The following is a 14,741-nucleotide window of genomic DNA, read 5'->3' as shown; positions in this document are numbered from 1 at the left end:
GATTAAAGGGATAAAATGCATAGGAAACAGTCCGTTCCCAGCAGTTTTGTGTCGGATAACGTGGTGTTCGGAGTTCGGATTACAGGTCTATTTTCAATTGTATTTCACTAATGGATGTTTGCTGGCTTTAAGTCACATTCAATGTTATTGAGTATAGGCAAAATTTAGCAATACTGTAACTGTAATCATGTTGGCGAGGTCTCACAGAATTTTTAATACATACTCACTTGCTGTATCTTTCTTTCAACCTGAAAATAGCTAAAGCTTTCTTCAACCACCCGTCATCAAAATTGTTATTGCCAAACTCTAGACATAGGCAGTAAGCATCCAGCATGCACATGACAAGTACTTTTTGGTAAAGCACTTCGATAACATGATGGTATTGGAAAAATTTTAATCAGACTTAATTATAAAATTATACGTCTGTCTATTTATTTATTAAATAACTTGTAAATTTTCAACACTCAGTACATAGCTATTTTGGATATTTGCTGCAATTACTGCAGACTGCTTTTACATATTTTCAAGGTTAAAGACTGGAACCAGTTACTGGACTGAAACGTCACCACCAGTGCCACTCAAGTCTTCAAGAACAAGAGGGGTTTCCTTTCAGCACTACCATCTATTGTACAGCATTGGCATCTTTTTCCATACAGCACTGTCGATGTACCAGAGAAAATCCCATCTTGCAACAAGCAGTATTATCATCACATCTTCCATTGGTGTGCGTTCTTGCTGTTCCAACTCGGGCAAATCAACAACGCCCTTCTTTAGTGTTATGGCCACCAGAAACCAGGCTCCTACCCGGGGATGGGGTTTCTTTTACAATGATTTATCTATTCCCATCCACTGATGTACAGCATTGAAGCGATTTTCATTTATCTGTTGCTTGAACACACCACCTGCTCGTCTGCTTAATTTCACTTTTGTCAACTTATGTTTTATGGATTTAACTAATTATGGTTTTGTGGCCATGCTAGTAGTTACCAGCAATTAATAACATAATTATTTTTGAGCACCTTTTAAGCCTTTTCGGCTTTGTCACTTTTTCCTGTTCATTGGCACATGTTAGTAACAACTGGTTTTATTTTTCGCCCCCACCGTACTTTTGACGAAAAATAAAAGTTAAGTTAAACAATTAAGTGTAGCTGAAGTTAAACTGTATGCATGCAACAGTACAGCTTACTTGTGCTTATTGTTTGTGACTACATTCACTAAACCAGCCTTATTAACATTATCCATAAACAAGAAACTGGGGAAGCTTATTAATTCTTCTTACGCCATTATTTTAAAAACCAAAACTGCTTGGTACTGGCAAAATCCCTATGTGATGTAATCTCGGTTATCTGAAAAACTTTTCCAAATTGCCTTATTTTGGATAACTGGGGTTTCCTGAAATAACATCACAGAAAGCTACACAGAGTATAACAAGTGCACACAAACAGGGGTTATATGATATGATACTTTAATTCATGCAGTGTTGACTTGCAATAGTTAACTTAATTTAATGCACAAATACACAATTCATAAAAACATAAAGTTTTTTACTCAAGATTGCACAATTTTGTACTCACATATGCAAGGACTACGCATTACTTATGCCTTGAACTGAACATACAAACAATGCATCCTGCACACTTGTTAGTTCACCAGCATTGATTCTTTGTTTTATGTTGATAACAGTGATGCTTGGCTAATAAAATCCACTCATTCATGATTGTTACAATGGATTAAATCAACTGATTTTTTTAAAGATTTCTTGCTAAAGATTTTTTTTCAGAACCAATCAGTCAGGGATTTCGAAACAGAGTGGATCTAATTTTTTAGAGAAAAATACCCGAGTGGAAATCCTTCATTTTTAGTTACTTTTGGATGGTGAGAGGTAATGATTATAATGAACTCCAAAAAACGGAATCTCACTGAGTTGTAAAATAAATTTTACCAACTTTGTATAACTCAGGAAAGGTCCCTACAACTTTGAGCTAAATGCCTTACACTGTTGAACTGAGATAATTAATTTGCACTATTTCAGAGTCAATTTATAATTCTTCAGATGTCTTGGTATAATAAACCCAAGTTAACATTTGATTGTTAGCTGTGCAAGTCAGTTTAATAAGTATATTGAAACATAACACATGTGCTGGTCCACAGTAAATAACAATATACTAACTTTCTGCTTACAATTGTTAGTATATCAAGCTGTCCAAGTCTACACTAAGCTATGATTTTCAAAATTGCATTTGCTGATACGAAAAACACACATTACATTAGCAAACATTTACAGATGTGTTATATTTTGCAAATTATATGCTTTTGAAATATTATGGTAACGTTGTATGAGCAGTGAACCTATACTGAAAAGGCACTGTTTACTATGAAAATAGTCATATGGCTACATTTTGATGGCTGATGGTCATCATCAATCAAATGAATAGGATAACAGAAAATTTTTTTTTCATTTTTACAGATATTTTACAACTGATTTACATTTAATAAAGAACAATACCATTGCACAATATTTAAGAATGCCTGGTAGTCATGTACCATATTTTATATCACATAACAGCATAGTATAGGCTCTACAAACAAATAATTGACTTATGAGCATACCAAAAATGCAAATTACTGCTTGAATGAAATCGCTATATGCTAAGAGTAATAGAAGTTTCTTATCCAACAAACTTCACATTTTATAGTAAAAACAACATTACAATTTCAGCATAAGACTTTGAACTGCATGGATAGGTGGTAATTGCTAAAATAATAAATTATGCTAAACTAAAAGTTAACCATTTTATGTGATGACAAATGGGTGCACTACATAATGGTTTCAAAGAGTAATGTTTGGTGAAAAAACATCGTTATTATTACATTGCACTTCGTAATGACTTCTGTTTCTTATATCTTTGTTGGCCCTCCTCAAAACGAGCTTTTTCATCGTCAGTATGTAGCTAAAAAGCACAGCAAACAAACAGTTAAAACAAGTTTGTACTTAATATGTACAAGTCAACATAGTTTGTAGCTTTCAAATATTGTTTTACTGGTGCAGGTTTTCATTGTCATAACAAAGTCAATATCTGTTTATTAAATCAACTGCAACAACATCTGCTCACTTTCAGAGGTGGGATAGGCAATGTTTTCCGTTCGCTTGACAATGACACAAACGTAAAATACGCACTACATGCACAGTATAAGATGACATCCAACTCCCCGTGCTAAAAGTATTGATGTACAACATTATAATGCAATATTACAACAAGCTATTTTACTTGATAAACAATATTTTACAAAAACCAGCACCTCATTTTTTCCACTCTGCTCGACCATGACAATAACTTGAATCAGCAGGGACTTGTAGCTGTTAAAAATCGGCCTGCCACGTACGTGAAGCAGTGAGCCTTATAACACAAAAAAAAACTTTAATGCATATTTTGAAATACTTTTATATACTTATCAAACAGCTTGTGTTTCAAAAGCACATGTTGCAAGCAAATTCTTACGCAATCAACACATAACAGTAAATGAAAATAATTTGTAAGTTAAACAGCTGTGCATGCAAAATTTTTGCTGCTGTTTGGCTGTCCATAACGACCTTGGCTTTGTGTAAAACCGGGACAATGCTAGAAACAGGGAAAGACCGTTTCCAGAGTGAGCCAAATTACCTGGTTTTAAAGTGATCTGACATTGGCCGCTGAATTAAAAAAGGCCAATATAAAAATACGTTAAAATGCTCACTATTGGCGCCGATTATCATCTACGGGTAATTATAATCGGTCGATCCATACACAATACCGGAATAATATACAGTGCTTCCTCGATTATCCGGTCTAGTTGGGACAATACTTTTGGAACGTGTACAGACAAGCAAGAGAAACGAATAATTAAATTCTTATATTGAAGAGATAAAACAATCCTTTTCCGTTTCACTTTGCCGTTTAGCTTAAAAGCCGTCTCCAAATTTTTAGATACTGGATAGGATTTAGTGTTTAACAATGAACTGCAAGTACAATAACATTAATGAGAATAGGCCAAATCAGACACACTGTTGAACTATAGCTGTATGAGGTGGTCAGTAACAAAGTAATTTTACTTAAGTAGTCTTCTTAAAATTAATAAAACTCATCAACTCAATAAAAAACTCAATAAAAAAACTCAATAAAAACTCAATAAAAACTCAATAAAACTCATCAACTCGCAAATTATTGCCATATTAAGAAAATGTCATGTATCAGGTCTTAAAAAAGCAAAAAATGTCATAAAACCGGATGGGATAGGTCACATTTTGCAATACAGTGTGGTATTATAGTGGTACAATACTCTGGTTAGTGGTTATTATTGTGGTTATCTCATTTCATTCAATTAATAAATACGTCGATTTGTTCACTCTACAGATTACATCATTTTGGTATTGTCATCTTAATTAAGATACTGGGTGTGCCCAGGTAATTTGATTAACCTGCAAGTCTGGCTCGCAACCCACAACTGACAAGTGGCAGATACATGTGCAGACACTTCATTTGTTTTTGTCGACTGCAAACTTCACTCCGTGGTATCAGTGCAAATGCTACATATTTGCCATCAAAATCAGCTATTCCTTTATTTTGAATTACTATTAGCAAAGGAAAAAGTTTGTGCACGTCTGAAGTTGAGGAGCGTATTGTGTCAATATAACAAAGAACGTTTTAATTACACAACTATACGATAAAGGCAATAAAGAACACAATTTGCATCATTGTTAGTTTTGTTGTCCCTACTAAGCTGAAAAAATGACTGATGTAGTCTAACATAAATAGACAAAAACTGCTCCATTCTCAGTAATACACACAATAATATATGTGCACTTCTGTATTCCTTGCATTTTATGCAAACAAGATATTTTTACATAGGTTTCCTGGTGTTATCTGATTTCCTGGTTTTGTTAACCACATTGTTTCAAAGGCTATGGAGCAAACGGATATAGCCTTACACTAAAATGAGTCTGTGTAAACATAAGCATTATGTGAGTTGTGATGTAACAATTGGTTTTTGAATAATGCATCAAGGCATCGTTAATGAACGCGTTCCATTTTTTCCTGCAAAGATATTAATGGCCAACAAGCACTGTATTCAACGAACCTGGCAACCAACAACACTTGTAGGTTTGAATGTAGTGTTGTACTTCAAAAACCGTGATATACTCGAGTATATATGGTGAAGGTGATATCAGTTAATATCAATTATGTGGTTTCTTTACAGACATTCTAAATGAAAAGACCTTTCATTTGATACCTTACTTTAAAATTTAATTGAGTGATCTAGATTTGAGTAATTTTACCTCAAAGTTTGGTTACGCTTGATTTGAAATCATCTTTATGTTAACTGTAGCAATAATCGGAATAAAATCAAATATTATGAGCCAATTCCTGTCGATTGCGAATCCATTGGCAAAGAAGTGCTGTCATGCCACGTTGCCATTGAAATAAAACAATCTGATTGTGACAGATTATTTATAACACTTGACAACTCATTGACACTCGATTACGTTTAACACATTAAGTTAAAAAAATCATCATGTATATATAATTAAAGCAATGTTAAATAATATGTACAGTGCAATCCTTGAGCACATTGTTGTAGCGACTCTCTTGCTGCTATATTTCTGAAAAGTATTACAAACACAAAATCTACGCTCAGTGGTATATATCATTTAAAAGCGTTTAACACCTCTAAGGATGTAAGTTAGCCACATATTTTGTGTGTTATTGATTTATAGCTGGCAAGCCAAATCGATACTCTGGTGGAAATGTTAGTTTCGATCAATCTCTACTGGTCAGGGCGTTCTCATTAACTGTGTGCTGCTTATTGAATTAAAAATTATATTTCATTACATAACAACGAAAACCTTTAAATTGGACGCACAAATTCTTCATGTGTACTTTCGCATGCGGCCCATGGTTGGACATAGCTGGAATAGTGTTGTCATATTGGGTTAGATTTTATCCAGGTTCTATCATACTTATGAAAACAGTACTTAGAAAATGGTTGTTTTAAATTTTAATTAATGATGGGTTCCACGATATTTTCATAGATATACCAGAAGTTCCATGACACCAAAAAGGTTGAAGAGCACTGGTCCATGTGCAATAAAAAGAATTTGTAAAATTCATTTTCATGCTATTTTCACACATATCTTTCTCATAGAATAACATTTCTCATTAACTGGAAGTTAAGTCATAAATTTTTATCATCATGATGAAGTTTTTACAAAAACATTTATTAAAACGTTTTCTAAGAATTTTCAAGAAGTTTTTATGGTGGATATAGGCCTAACTGGGCAGTTTGTAATCAACTAAAGTAATTTAATAAGGTTGCCTACCTTTATTAATCCTCTGATGAAAGTCAACTGCGTCCATCGAGGCTGTGACAACATTGGTATGACAATGCCTTATTGCACATATACCAGCCACCTAAAATAGTGATTTCATCTTTTAGAAATGCTCAATATTTCCAAATTTAAGCTAAATTGTAACTCATAAACATTAATAGCTCTCTGCTGCAAAAATATCGATAGAATATGCTATTATTAACCTCATCCATAAGTTTCATGGCAACACCACCCATTGCCCACCCATGTACACCACAATCTTGGACACCGACCAGATGAATTAATGAAGACTGGGCGTTTCCAACTGTGTGCATTTCCCCATCTAAAAATGTGAACATGTGTATATAGATTGCATTGGAATCTTTATTCATTTCCTTCTGGTAATATGTTCAATGTGATTTATCAGCATATAACAGAACTCGTCATCAACATAAAGCTAAAATTAGCCAGACAAGTATTTACTTCTATTTGGAACATCAATAGACATTGCCCAGTTGTCAGTCATGCTTGGTGCATTTGTGTCAACTTGCTCCCTTTCTGTTTTTTGTTTTAGGTATCTTCTTCTGCCGGCCATTTCATCTTCTGGCTGCTTATACACTAAAGGAGGCACGTTGCACACAATATTTCCTTCTTTTATTGGGACATACCACAAAGTTGCTTGATTTGTAAGGCGTTTTTCACCTTAAACAGAATTAATCAGTAATTAAAGCACAACAATGAAATTGAAGCATAGTTTAAAATTCATCCTTTCCCTTTACTGAATATTACAAAACTGGAACATAACATTACCAAAAACATATAACTATTACATAAAAAAATTTTTCTTTTTGGGATTTAAATGAATTCCTGTTTTCCTGATACCACCAAGCTAAAAATACCTTTAAAAAGATTTTCAGCATGTACATCAACTTTAACTTCAATGGAATGTGCAGAGCAGTAAGTAGCAACAGCATGTAAATGGGCTATTTCTCCCACAAACATGGGTTGCAAGAAATCAGTATGTTCAACTCGCGCAAGTCCACATATACAATTATTCTGTATAAAAAATAAAGCATGAAACAAAGCAGTAAAATATAAAGCCAAGTAAGATGACAAAATTAATTTTAAAGTGTTTTAAAGATAGGCCACTGCGCAAGTTATACTTCTTCTGTCATTCCAACATTACAGTGCCTTGTGCTCACAATCATCCCAGCCTCTTCGATCATCTGAAGAATTCTTCCACCATGCACATTTCCTGACACATTTGCATCACCAGGTTGCATTATCCTGAAAAGAGACAAAGAATTACTTGTCATAATTATATTCAAACTAATTGACGTTGCCAAATCAAAAAATCAGAATAGAGCAGGTTGGAAAAAACTTCAATGCGATACATACATAGACGCATAGCATTTAGCAAAGTTCATGATCAATGTGGCAAAGAGCCATACTTACGGTACCTACTTATATAGCCCACCTCCCACATGGACTTCATGAAGTAGTCCAATATTTTTAAATACTTTTAACTGTTGCCTGGCCCTCAACATCATTACACGCATACGTTGTGGCCCAATGCGATAAATAGTGAAATAGCAATTTGAGTGAAATATCAGCGACATGAAGCAAGTCTCTTCAATCTTACATAATATTTTGATAGTTGCTGCCATGTTATGGTGGTATGGTATCGGAATTTTACCCTTAAACTGGTAAAACGACTGCTAATGAGAGGATTTCTCAGCACACAAGCCCAGCTAACAAAAGTAAATTTGTTCAATTTCTTAAAGTTACATTATGTGTCTTTCATCTTCATGGGGTATTGTCAAATTTGGAAAAGTACTTTGCCATAGGATAGCCGATTACAACAATAGTTTTGTGCTGTTAATCTTTAGTTCTAGATTACCCCAGGCACAAGTCTGGAAGCATATTAAGCAGTTTTAGGTTTAGGTTGCTATATTTTGATGTTATAACATTTAAGTTAGGTTAACAAGAAGCTGTGAAAAATAGCTTCAAACGCACGATTTTTTGTGAAATAGTCAATAGTAGCAGCTCTTTGATATAATTTATGAAAATATCGTGTTAAGTCACTTACCGACATACTGTTAAGGATTCTTCCATTCTTAACTGTGCATGTGTTACCAAAAACTTCTATGTGACGAGTTTTAGCGCTTCTGCTCTCTTGAATTTACTTATGGAATGAATAGGCTTGTCTTGGAATAGCTGGCTTCGCTTGATTGGCAGCCTTGTGGTGTTATACGCTACAATGAAAATCATTGTTGGGCAATACCCTAAGTAAAAACTGCATAACAAGCAAATTTTTGTAAAAGTTATTTCTTTTCAATTTTGAATGTTTGTTAAGTGAGTAGTACATTTTTTAGCACACAGGTATTGGAATGGACTTAGCATGTTTTCTGCATTGCTTATGTCACCTTACATTTTATACCGCAGACTTAACACATACCGATTTGCCGTTATAGTTTAAACGTTTTCATTCACCGAGACCACCAATGGGATATTAGCATTTGACAACGCACACTGGATTGCTATGACTGGGATAGAAATGTCTTTCAAGAAACGAAAATACGTGGCGTTGATTGTTTTTCTTCTATACTCAATGAAAGCTTTTAATGAAAATAAGCTACAGTGGTGGTATGCAACAATAAACTTGCAACACGATTTGACGTATATTGCTGAGAACGTTCTAAGCGTGAAAACGGTGAAAAATTTCCAACAACGCAAAGCAATTTGTATTGCATGCAGCAGACATCGAGTTGCAAGAGAGTCATCAAAAACAAGATACTATATAAGAGGAAACAGAAGACAGTGAGGAAGTAAAGCAGGAAACAGACCGTCACGAACGAGTCGCTTTTTTAAGAGCAAGGCTGTTTTATGTCAGCGAGTTGTATCATGATTGGTGGTGACTGGTAACTAATTGTATTCTGTTTTATCACAAACTTTTAGCGTGTCGTTTATTTTTTTAGTTGCTCTAGTCAGAGAAAAAATAGTGCTAAGTATTACGGCATAATAAAAAAACAGATGCTCAACTGCAAATAACCATCGATTTGAAAAAGCGACAAAACCCTAAGGGTGTTGAACACAATGAGCTACTATGCTGTTATAACGGGAGGTTAGCTTTGCCACCAAGTCCAAGAAAACTGATCAGATAATAATATGCAAATAGGATCTTAGAGCAATGTGAGCTTGTAGAATACCCAAGACTTGTGCCACATACATACAGTCTGTGGGATCTCATTAATGTGAACCATTTTTTTCTTCTGAGCATTGTGTCAGATGAATGAAGTTTTCAGGATCACTAAACAGAATACTGTTGCATTAAACCAGAAATACAAAAATTGGTACAACTTTGGTAGTTTTTGTTGGATGGTGAGAGCAGGGTATATAAATGCAAAAACCTAATAATCAATTTTTAGCATGAAGTTAAACATAGAAAAGTCCAATATTTATAAAAACAGCTTTGGATTATATCCACTGCCTTTCAATGTCTGAATGAGACGTGTATTGACATGACATCATTTGTAAAGATATTTATACTTTATAAACAGCAAATAATGAAAAAGGCGGAATATGTGATCACAGCATATTTAAAGGTTAAACTTTAATTAAAAAACAACTAGCTTTTGCAAGCTTGAGCATGCTTTATCAGGTGTACTACGTGTACATATACAATTTTTGAGCATTTAAAACTTCCCCTTAGTTATGGTACATATTTGTTTTCTTTGCAGGTCTTTTAGTTGATTATCATTACCAACATGGATATTTTGCTACTAGTAAAAGGGGGCACTGCAGTCCTTCTTGCCATATTTATGTTTAAAGTTATATGGGAAAAATTTATGCACAGCAAGTCCAAAAATCCTTTTGAATACAATGAAAAAGTTGTTTCTCGCCAGATTGTGACTGACGAAAAGGAAAGAAGAAAAGTTTTGAGAAAAGCATTCCGACCAGAATTTGTTCCCGAAAATCTCGATGCAATTGTTGTTGGCAGTGGAATAGGTGGGCTAGCGTGTGCAGGATTGCTCGCTCGTTCTGGGAAGCGAGTGCTTGTTTTGGAGAAGCATGACCGAGCCGGTGGTACTACTCACACCTACGAAACCAAAGGCTTTGAGTTTGATATTGGCATACATGTTGTTGGGGACATGGCTCCAGGAAGTGTATGTCGATGTTTCATGGACACTCTTACAGACAGCCAGTTGGAATGGGTTGAAACTCATGAACATTTTGACTGTGTTGTGCTTAATATGCCCGAACGGCCAATCAAAATGTATAACTGGGTGAAAGGCATTAAAAACAGCAAAAAACAATTGCTTGCGGACTTTCCTCAAGAAGAAAAAGCAATTGAGCGATTTTTTGAACTTACCAGGTCTTGCAAGGCAGCAACAAACACACTTCTTATGTTGAAATTGCTTCCAAAAACCTTAATGAATATTGCTTCAAAACTTGGCCTCTTTCAACTGTTTTTACGGGATTACATCTATGTTTCCCAAAATTCACTGGAGCAGATCATTGACCAATTGACAGAGAACAAGGATTTGAGAACAGTTTTAACATATTCATTTGGTGATTATGGTACTTTGCCTAAAGATACATGCTTTCTTATGCATGGCATGCTAACCAACCATTTGGTTCGAACTGGCTGTTACTATCCTAAAGGTGGTCCAAGTGAAATTGCTTATCAGATTATTCCAGGAATAGAACGGGCTGGAGGTGTTGTCCTGTCTGGAGTTAAAGTTGAAGAACTTCTAATTGAAGGTGGTAGAGCATGTGGAGTTAAAGTATCAAAAATGTCAAGCTCATTAAAGCAGGAAATTCGTGCACCGCTCGTAATTTCTGCTGCTGGATATTTCAACACATTCAAAGAAATGCTCCCTAAGAGTATGAGCGAAAAGCATGGCATTTTACAGAAATTACCTTGTATAAAACCTGGGGTTAGTTGTCTTCAAGTGATGGTTGGGTTGAAGGGAAGCCCAGAAGAGCTTGGTTTACAAGCCAAGAACTTTTGGATCGTTTCTTCTAATGATCATGGGAAAGCAACCGCAGATTATCTTGCTCTTTCACAGGAAGATGCTGCCAACTCCGAAATACCCATTCTTTTTGCTTCATTTCCTGGCACAAAAGATCCAACTTGGAATGAAAGATTTCCAAACAAGTCAACGTGTGTCATTGTTACATTCTGTAATCTTGCTTGGTTTGAGGAATGGCAAAATGATCCTGCGCAAAATCGTGGCCGAGTGTACAACAACTTCAAGTCAAATTTCATCAATCAGGCATGGGAGCAGGTTGTTAATGTTTTCCCGCATCTTAAGGATAAAGTGGAATATATTGAAGGTGGATCACCATTGAGCCATGTCTACTATCTAAACAGTATGCATGGTGAGATGTATGGCATGGATCACAACATAGAACGCTTCCAGTATGAAAATGCCATCAACATCAGACCTGAAACATCGATACCTGGACTCTACCTCACCGGCCAGGACATCTTTACTTGTGGCTTTTCAGGTGCAGCCTTTGCTGGGCTGCTTACTGCGTCCAAGGTCTTGGACAGATATCTCATGTTCGACTTGCTAAACCATACAAAATTGGTCAGAAATCAAAGTTCCTAATTGGGTATTTGTTTGCTTAATTTGCCTTTTAAAGATTTATTTTGTTGGAATAAGATTTTGATAAACTACCACATATATGAAGGTAATAGATACTAGTACAGTATATATGTGTGCAATTGTATAATATTAAAATATGTGTTTGATTTTTGTTATACATACAATAGTGTGTGTCTTTGTATTGTACGTACAAAGAAACCTGCTTAACAAAGTATCAGTGTATACAAAAAATTGCTTATTAGAGCCGTTTTGGCTGAAACAAACAATGGTTATCTCATTGTAAATATAGCGTTATGGCTTATTTGAGCAGGCACTCCATTTATTTGAGCAGCATGACACGTAGTGACATGCATTTAACACAAAGAGCGGTCCCCACGGTCGAAGCTTGATTGCACCTTGGATGATGCAAACAAAAATGGACCAATTCTTTTTTCCTGAACACTGAGAAGGGGCAGGAATGTACAGAAACTGCAGTAAATGACAGTAAAATTGCACTAATTTAGAAACGTGTGTGACTTCTACATACTTGATTTTGAATTGAAAATAGTTTTCATCAAAGAACAGAGAAACTGCTTTCTTTAGATCAGGTTTTGCTATTTGTGAGGGTGCGTTATTAAACGGTTTTTACTGAACTGAGTTACAAAAACAAATTCTGGATTTATTGCTGTTGGGTTTATCAGTAAAATGTTTTTGTGTTGACACTGTTGAATGATTCCTTGTGAAACTTAAATTTTGTTTTTTCATTCTGGCATATTTTATGATAAATGGCACAATGAGAAGTTGATTGTATAGATATAATTATCAACACTATAAATCTGACCCTTACAAAAGCTAGATTTATTGACTGACATAGCTATGCTTGTGCAAAGTTAATCTATCTTCCATAGATTTTTTTAATCTTTTGTTGTCAATTAAAATTAAGGAATCGGTTGTACTGTTGCTGTTCCTTATATATATGCATGTTAATAAATGGATTGAAGATACTTTCACAATCATGTATTAATGTGTTTATAATACGTTTTAGCACAACATGCTAATGTTTCTTACAAGAATCCTTCTAAAAACATCTAAATGGCAAATGAGGTCATAGCAGTCAGAAAGAATCATGTGGTTGAACAGCATAGTTTGAATCGCCGGTTTGCAACTAAATGACCTGATCCATGACACCAAGATTTAGAAAGGCAACCTACAAAGAATGCAACTTCCTATCTGATTATCTTCACTGCTTTAGGAAGTGATAAACATTGACTTTCTTACAGGTAGACCAGCTGACCTAAAATGATTTACAAACTGCAACAGAGATGGAAATGAATTTTTTATTTGTCATCCTAGTATGAGCGAATCTCTATACACAAACTTCAGCTATTATATGTAGTTCAACGTGAAAGATTGACCAAGCATACTTTACCATCCATTTATATCACTTGGCGGCTTTACGAAATATAAACCCATTATAATCTTATTTAAACCAAAACTAAATGGTGTCCAAAACAGAGGTTGTCAGTTGGGTGCATTCACTGCATTGTACAACCCCAAAAGATACCAGAATTGATGAGGGGTGCATCACCATCATAGCGTGTACAGTTCATTATTACAAAACTTAAAATGCCTTCTGCTTGCTTCTTACGCTTTGAGATTCATGACATTCTTGTTCAAAAGGTTAACAAGAAGGTATTTAGGGCTTAATTGAAGTTAGATTTACTGTAGATTATAAGGTAGATGTAGGTTAATTTGTTATAGCATTTAACTTAAGTTAACAAAAACCTGCGAAAAGTAAGTTTAAATTTAAGACATAAGATGATATGGAAACATGCATACCAACAATAAAATAAGCATTATAGTTGAAACTACAAACCTAAGAGATTGTGTTTATGCTATAATAAACCACAAGGCACCGTACAGATATTGAAAATAATAACCTGTAGGCCTATACAATTTCCTGTCTTATGCAATGACGTGCACGATATAAGTGTAAGCATTTACTTGTTTCATTCCTTTCAATGTAATTTGGACTTCATCAGTCCAATACACAAGTTGTTTTGTCATGATGTTATTCTAGTCTTTAGTGGAACTGGAGTGTATTACAATGTCAATAAAATAAACTTTTAAATTTACAAACTTTGTTGAGTTGACTGCAAGTACAATAATATCAAAATTCTGGCTGTGTAAGATTTAACGACCAATAGATATGAGATTTACTGTATTCAATATAGCCAGACCAACGAAAGCTATAACTTCCTAACCATGAACTAAAGTTGTAACTCAATACCAACCGAACCACAACTAATGGTTACAAAAAACAATTGATTATAAATCTTCGATTTATTCCGGTAAAATAGCAACAGCCTTATTAACAACATTCGTGGGAAACAACAACATTTATTTCAACAGAGAATAGTACACTGCAAATGGTCATAGAACCTTCTAACCGCTGCAATGATAGAAAACAGGACAACGACGCACTCGCAAGAAGTAACAAAAAAGTTGTGACGTACAGCAAAGCGTCAGGTGTTAACTTGTTAAGGGTTTGACAAATTGACTTTAGCAAAGCTACCAAAGAATTTCCACAAAGGGAATTTCCCTATATTAGTACCGGTGTCTTTCTCTCTGGTAAGGCATTGTGACGTTACATGACTCAGCTTTACGATTACTTTTGGAAAAGTCATCTCATGTTGCTAAGTCATCATCAAAGAGCTAAATATTTAATAAAAACTATCTTAAAAATCTGCTACTTTTATCGATTTTCGATTCTATTTTATAAATTTTTTGTACAGTCAAATTAA

The 14,741-nt window shown here is 34.8% G+C and overlaps 1 protein-coding gene and 1 pseudogene across 2 annotated transcripts; one reads left to right on the top strand and one right to left on the bottom strand.

The window, feature by feature from the left end:
- Positions 1 to 2,222: 2,222 nt before the first annotated feature.
- On the bottom strand, positions 2,223 to 14,521 carry LOC143465885 (cytosolic acyl coenzyme A thioester hydrolase-like). 2 transcript variants are annotated; one of them, XM_076964406.1, is made up of 9 exons: positions 13,942 to 14,521; positions 7,507 to 7,630; positions 7,243 to 7,399; positions 6,827 to 7,045; positions 6,568 to 6,686; positions 6,356 to 6,446; positions 3,301 to 3,398; positions 3,114 to 3,215; positions 2,223 to 2,951 (listed from the first exon to the last, which is right to left on the bottom strand). In XM_076964406.1, exons 2-9 carry the CDS (start codon positions 7,624 to 7,626, stop codon positions 2,868 to 2,870), a joined length of 990 nt encoding a protein of 329 aa, XP_076820521.1. In that variant the 5' UTR covers positions 7,627 to 7,630; positions 13,942 to 14,521; the 3' UTR covers positions 2,223 to 2,867. The 2 variants fall into 2 exon arrangements, with proteins under 2 accessions (XP_076820521.1, XP_076820520.1); XM_076964405.1 differs by lacking the exon at positions 13,942 to 14,521 and adding an exon at positions 8,433 to 8,653.
- On the top strand, positions 10,088 to 12,955 carry LOC143465883 (all-trans-retinol 13,14-reductase pseudogene; annotated as a pseudogene).
- Positions 14,522 to 14,741: the final 220 nt, after the last annotated feature.

This window comes from Clavelina lepadiformis, chromosome 7, assembly GCF_947623445.1.
Source record: "Clavelina lepadiformis chromosome 7, kaClaLepa1.1, whole genome shotgun sequence".
Taxonomy (NCBI): domain Eukaryota; kingdom Metazoa; phylum Chordata; class Ascidiacea; order Aplousobranchia; family Clavelinidae; genus Clavelina; species Clavelina lepadiformis.
The sequence above is the reverse complement of the archived record's forward strand: the minus strand, read 5'-3'. Positions and strand labels throughout refer to the sequence as shown.